This window comes from Morone saxatilis, unplaced genomic scaffold, assembly GCF_004916995.1.
Source record: "Morone saxatilis isolate NCDOM2014 unplaced genomic scaffold, NCSU_SB_2.0 Contig10, whole genome shotgun sequence".
NCBI lineage: Eukaryota > Metazoa > Chordata > Actinopteri > Moronidae > Morone > Morone saxatilis.
In genome coordinates, this window is record NW_023339652.1 from 14,880,683 (window position 1) to 14,887,869 (window position 7,187).

The window sequence follows — 7,187 nt, forward strand, 5'->3', positions numbered from 1 at the left end:
GTACAATCACCTGACAATAAGAATCATTGCGTTTTTGTTACCTCAGAATGAGCTATTTTTATCTACAGAAGGAGTGGGTCCTCTTCCGAGGTGCAGTTTGCTAAATATTTGAAGGAGTCAGATTTTCAGGCCCCAACGTTACAGCCTTGCTTTCAAGGTTGCTTTTTCATTATAACTAAAATAAAATACAAAATAATTTAATGTTAATTCCTAAACATGTGGAGGGCCTTATGAAATGGATCTAGCTCCTCTGCTAGTTTTAGACCCCTTGCAATAGACCATCTGTACCTCCCAAATGCCCACTTCTTCCAAACCCCTTAGACCTAGTCTGTAAGACAGGCTTTCTGTTAAAAACATTTAGTGTAGGGCATTCTGGTGAGTTTGACGTAGAGAGTGACAAAAACGAAGATAAAACTTCAACTCACAGCTGCATAATCAGGTAGAGGTGGTCAGGACTCTCGTAGATGTCCTCCAGTGCCACAATGTTCTCATGCTTGATCCTGCAAAGCAAAGACAAACCAATCAGTAAAGCTTTTTATTTCAAAGCTGCAACATGTTCCGCATCACACAATAACCCATTAACAGAACTAAATGACTTTTAATCCTAATGATTGCTGCTGAACTTCCCCATTAAGTTTCTGCCACATTAATAAATGTAACTGATAATCCAGAGTAATCCTCTGACAGTCTTTTACCTAGGGTGGCCCTATAATCCGGATTTCAACTGTTTTTAACCTTCATTTCTCAACTGACAAAACAATCTCACCTAAGGTCCATTTTGTGGCTGTTCTGGAGCTTTCAGTCATATTACATGATCTTCTGCCCAGTTGTTGAGAAAATGTAGATTTCCATTTTATTTTATTTGCCAAGTTTCTAGCAAACACAATCTGCTGATGTAATATGATTAAAAGCTTTAGAACAGCTACTAAATGGACCCTTTTTTATACTATATTGATGTTTCCTTCATAATTTTTTGTTTGTTCATTGCATATTTATACATAAATATATATATACATACATCCATACACGTATATACACATGTACATACATATACTTTTTTCATTGTTTTTTAAAATACAAGTTGAACTAATAAACTACAAAAGAATAGCACAAGATACAAAACAGCAACCAACTCAAATACTACATCAATAAAAAAATATTAAAAAGGAAGAAGAAACAGAACAAACAAAAAGGAGTGATGGTGCAGGATCGGGGAAAGGCCATTGGGATCGGGGATAAGGAGGACCTACTGAATGGACCTTGAGGTGAGTGTGTGTTTTGTATATAGTGATGGATTGTTGACACCTGAAGAAAACTGTGAGATGCGGTTGAAAGCTCTAGAAAAATAGTCTGTAGTGTATTGTGTGTGTAATGTACCTTGAATTGAGATGTTTATACAAAAAGCTCTACTTCCAAAGTTGAGAATGAACTTTAACACAAAAATGGTTTTATTTCTTTCCTCCTAGCACAAATTTTTCGCAGATTTGAACCCATTTTCATCTTCTCCTCACCTTTCTGATCGTTTCTGTCAGTTCTCTCCTGATTTCTCCATGGTTACAGTGCTGTGATGAGAGTGTTCCCATCCATCTATGTGTGTGTGTGTCTGTGTGTGTGTGTAGGTGTAAATCCGTTATCCTAACACCTCATACCTTGTAGAAACATGATTGATTTTGTGTGTGGGTGTGTGGGTTAATCATCTTTTGCATTGTGAACAGAGGTAATTCCCCCTGGTCTATCTCTTTCTCACACACACACACACACACACAGGAATGCACAGCAGGTGCATAGGTGAGCATCTAACACTCATTATGGAGCATATGACCTGAGAGAGCTGACACACACACACACACATGCAGGTTAAAAAGAGATAATGTGTGTGTATTCGAGCCCTGTCTGGGATAATGAAGAGCTGGCAGCAAACAGTCAGAGTGTAATGGCAGAGGGGAGCATTCAGAAACACACTCTCATACATTACAGGCTTAATGCTAGACTTTGTTGTTCTCATTCATGGATTTCTCTTGCGTGTGTCCTCTATTACTGCGGTGCACAGCTGGAGCAGCTGTACACCGGACCATGTGGCATTTCTATCTACTTTGTACCTTTTGAAATTATTTTTTATACAACATAAGCTCTGACTTTTGCTTGTGTAAGTGTTAACTTGATGAACAGAAAATGAATCAACACCAACATTTTCTAATTTCAGCTTCACAACTGTGAGTATTTGCTGCTTTGAATACCTTTGAGTTTTGACTGCTTGAAGACGTCACCTTAGGCTCTGGGAACTTGCAAATGGCATTTTCCACTTTATTCATACAACATTTTTCATACCTTTCTCTCTCCCTATATGTTCCTGCCTATCTCTACAGTGTTAACTATCAAATAAAGAATCTTTTTTTTTTTCTTTTAAGGATATGCTCAATGTTTCTTAACATTGAAACATGGGACTCTCTCAGATGATGTAATGATAATAGTTTCATGTAATGACCACCAGTTTTACTTTACTTATTTCAGCTTTGTTTCTGAGAAATAGTTTTTTCAGAATCTTTTGGTGTGCTAGGTGGCTCAAAATACTACAACATAAGAAGGCGGCGGTTGAAGGTTCAAATCAAAGAGGTACAAAAGGTACAAACAACAAATTTATTCATTTAGATTTCTTTGTTCCTAATATGACGTCTTAACTAAACAACTATGTCCTAGTGGAGAATAATTTCATTAAAATCAAAAGCTTGTACCGTCTTTTAGGTTAGCTAAACGCATTAGCTGCTGTTTGTTAGAGTCAGAGTGACCATCACAGCAGTAATCTCAGGATAACAATCTTTATTCTTAGCGTTTAAGTAATATCTTGGTACAATTTCTGTAAACAAATGAGAGCACGCTGGTTATTTATAGCAAACGGGCTGGGACACTCCCTGGAAATTTTGTACCATGGGAAATGAGGAAGAAATGTCACCTACCAGGATGATTCTGTTGGCCTCTACCTACTGTAATACAGGTGGTATCGTCACGGTTTGTCTTCCTCCAAATTGAAACCAAATTTCTTGTTTTTTCTGTAATTCTTTACCCAAATAGAGCTTTAGCTGTATTTGCTGTGGAAGGACACCACCCTCTTCCTGATTTGTGCTGTAAAGTGATCCATCAGATTTCCCTCCAAAGCCGACCTGGTGTCACACAGCGTACATGCTGGTAGAGACTGCCAGTCTGCTCACTTACGCTCTCATTTGTTTACACTAATGACACTCATTTGTCTAAATGAATGTCTGCATCTCTCCCTCATTACTAGAGGCAATTCTCATTTTCTCTGTTACACAGTGGAGCCAAATGAGCAAATTCAATGTATTTAATAGCATAATACATCTGTATTGTCGCAGCATAGAGAAGCCCAGCAGTTTGACATTTATGTGTAATTGTGTGGTTACATGGTTGTGTGTAAGATAATCCTTGTTTTTGATTTTACAGGTTCTCTGCAGGAACCCTTCCTTGCATGTGAGCATGAGTTATTCCCATGGATCTGTGATAAACACTGCATGATGTAACATGGCAGCTCATTTATTCCTATTAAAATCTGCTCACCTGCAGCACATATACAGAGTTTGTATCACTTCCAACAAACATGTAAGAACTGGTGGTCTTTTTCTGGCTCTGTCTGGTCGGCTGCACATTCATGCCATAAAAATAATATGGAGATGTGACTCTTGGTGGTTGTTAAATTCCCAGTCGACTGTGTCGAATCTTAAATATTTAAATAGAAATTGTTTAATGTGCGTGTTATGCTCAGGAATGTTTCTTTACTTTCTTTTAGGCCTGTGCAATAAAACAATGGCAATATATTGTTAATAGACATGTAATGAATAGCAATGAGACAATTGCTCAATAAAATATTGATAGTTTTCATTAAATTCAGGGTTCCTGGCAAACGATGTTCTTTCGGGGGGCTTGTGTATTTCAAATGAAGCAGAAATGCACACCAGAGGTAATGATGTGTCCCAAAACTCAAAGCTCACACACTCATGGTTGACGACCTGGTGCATTTTTTGCATCAAGATGGGCAGCTTTTCTATTTCCCAGCATCAAAGCTTCAGAAAACCACATTTGCTCCTTGGATTGGCACCATAGTTAAAAATGGACAGTCTCTGTGTCATCACCCATAGGTTTCTGAGAAGCTTGTTGTGAAAGCTTAGTGTGGTCGGCTCTGGCCGTCGCCATCTTGGCAGTCCTGACCGCCAGATCCCGGCTAATCCAAATATGTGGATCGTGGGTAGAGCTGAGGCAGGCTGAATGAAGCCTGGTTACTGAAAACTGCTGCCTGTGACGGCAGCAACCATGCCCTTAATTATGAATAACTTTAAGCCTTAATATAATTTAAACAGGTGAGTGAAACATTTTTGCTTTAAAGTTTTATTTTAATTTGGGACGTTTTTGAGATAGACTCATTTTGTAGCCAGCCTCAAGTGGAACTACTGTTTTTGTTAGTTCCGTGACGGCTTCATTTGCTGCTTGACTGGCACATCCCAGTTACTCTACCTTGACTACTACACATGCACTTTAAGCTCCAACAAAGAGTGCAGCATCCAAACAGAATTCACAACAGGAATCTAACGGTTTATACCGTGCAGCTGTTTTGTGCTCAGACAGAAGTTTCAGTCGTGATGTGTGTATGTGTGTGTGTGTGGTAGGTGGGCTGTGGATCGTGACCTGGGGGCGGGGGGTTGGTGGAGGAGTGAGGAGAGAGAGGAGATGCACAGTTGCCCCGGTAACCAGGAATTAGGAGGCTTATGTGGTATGTGTGTTTGTCTAACAGCACTCACTTCCTCAGCACGGCGATCTCGTTCTCGATGCTGCTCTCCTTCCCCTTCAGAGCCTTTTTGGGGATGCACTTCACCGCAAACATCCGGCCGGTCAGCCTATCCTGGGCCAGGACCACCTCGGAAAAGGCTCCTCTGTGGAAATAAAAAGTCACGTGAGTCACAAGTAGATCCTTAATTGGACAACGTAGCCTTCCAGCCTCTGGTGTCCTGCAGGTTTTCACATTAAACAGGTTTGCGTGAGAAACAAATAGCATTCTCTCAGCCGTGGGGGGAAGCTGTACACCCTGCAGGGTCTAATCTGCAAGAAATTAATCTGAAATGAACTCGTCCTTAAGTCTACAACCTAACACAAACCAGCGTGAAAAAACCAGGAGTCTTTATTTAGAGGATATTCTAGAAGCAGCATATAGGCCATCATCTTATAATGAGTATATTAGTATATTATAATTGTAAAGTCATGTGTAAAATCGGTGGATTGCCCCTTTAAACACGTGCATTTTTAGAGGACTGGCTCACATTTTTAGTGTCATTAATGCAGAAATATAGCAAACAAAAGCAAAACTCCTTTCTTCCTAAATAAAAAACAGAGTCTGTGTGACATCAGATTCAATACTATGTGAATGCAGTCGATTTGCCTTTATGATCCCATTACAACAGGTACAGGTATTTGATAATCTTATTATGCCAACATTATACTGCAATGGTAATGTGATTGGATCTGCCAAGTGTAACATCAGAACATTAGATTGTTATATTTTATTCATTTAAAACGTCTGCTACGCTTGAAAATAATTCTAATTTTTTGTTTCTCGCATCATAAAAACTTATGATCCTCAATACTAATCATGGCACCAATATTAGGCTATACCCTCAGAAATTTAAATTCAGCCATGTCAGTTTCAGTTCTTGTATGAGTGTGTCTGCATGTTTGTGTGTGTCAGGAAGACAAGTAATGTGATGAATGAAGATGAGCCAATTGGGAGTTAATCTGCCTGAACTGTGTGTTGACTCCTGTGTTTATCTGCCTTCAGCTTCACCGACATCGCATTAGAGTAAACATCTCTCCCCTCTTCTTTCTCTTCTTCTGTCAGCTCCTCCTGTACAACATTCAGACTACCTGCAGCTGACACAAATCCAAATGTATATTGTTCTGAGACCTGCTAAATGCACAAGGATATTGAATTTAAGGCCACAAGGAGGCTCTTTTAAGGCGTTTCATGGCCTGGATGCTTGCTATACTTCTTTATTTTAGTCCCATTAGGCTTGTATGTAGCTTGAAATCCTGAGCCAGAGGTAATTTTCTGTTCTGGAGTCCAGGCTTAGACCTAAGGGGGATAGAAACTGTGCATTCAGGGCAATAAGGCTGTAGAACGACCTACCTGTGGGAAATAAGGTTGGCTCAGTGTTTATCATCTTTTAAATCTCTTCCTAAAAGCACTTTTATAGTAAAGCTTATTGCATTAAATAAAGACCACTTGGGGCCAGAGGAACATTTACATGTTATCACCTTATAGTTGTTGTGGTGAATGTGTTAGCAAACAGTTGCCTATTTACACATCCACCGGACACAGAAACAATACTAGCATTCATTTGGAGTTGTGTTCTTGGCCACCTGATGAATGTAAATCCAATGTTTACTCTCCTTTTAGCTCTGTTTTTGGTCTCCACCAACTCCTAAGGGAAATGCGTCTCTTTAGCCGCTAAAAGCTCCACTATACTCACCAGCTAGCTGCTAACTTCACTGTCTGCTATTATGGGTAAACCAAAAGAATTAGCTTAAAGAAGCTAAAACGCTCAAAGGAAATGAGGTAAACTACAGAGTCTGGTAATAATGATGTGAGGGTTTCTCAATAAGAGCAACCTTTCTCACATGACATGACTTTTATGATCCCTAAACTATTACTCTAGCGCCATCATCAGGTCATATTTTTGTTTGTATTGTATTGTGTGTTTTGTATATATGCCTTAATAGATGGTCTATCTATAGTGACATAAATACCAGCAACACTAATGACATTCCTATGTTTAGTGTAAATTAGCAAGTGTTGGCATGCTAACAAGGAGGAATGTAACAATATATTAGGGATGCACCGATACCGATACTGGTATCGGGCCGATACTAGTCTAAAATACTCGTACTCGTTAAAGTTAATCGATACCATGAACCGTTACCAATTTATTACATGCAATTGCTTTGCATGAAGACCGCGATCAGAGGGTGGCTTGTCATTTTTGTTGTATTTTTTAGCTTGGCGGCTAGGGGAGATGTCGAGCTAATCAGGAACAGTGTGGTTAGGCGAGTGAGACTGGCGGCTTCGAAAAAAAAATAAAAATCTGGCGGGTGCAGTAGGCTAACAGCATGTGAGCAGTGTGGACTCAAAA

The 7,187-nt window shown here is 39.5% G+C and overlaps 1 protein-coding gene across 2 annotated transcripts in view; it reads right to left on the reverse strand.

The window, feature by feature from the left end:
* Positions 1-7,187, reverse strand: part of camk1da (calcium/calmodulin-dependent protein kinase 1Da) — a 57,231-nt gene that overhangs the window by 27,307 nt on the left and 22,737 nt on the right. For both annotated transcript variants that reach the window (XM_035674219.1, XM_035674226.1), the window contains exons 2-3: positions 4,806-4,937; positions 426-500 (exon numbers count right to left, since the gene is read on the reverse strand). In XM_035674219.1, coding sequence (XP_035530112.1) covers positions 426-500; positions 4,806-4,937 — 207 coding nt within the window. The remainder of the gene's footprint in view (positions 1-425; positions 501-4,805; positions 4,938-7,187) is intronic.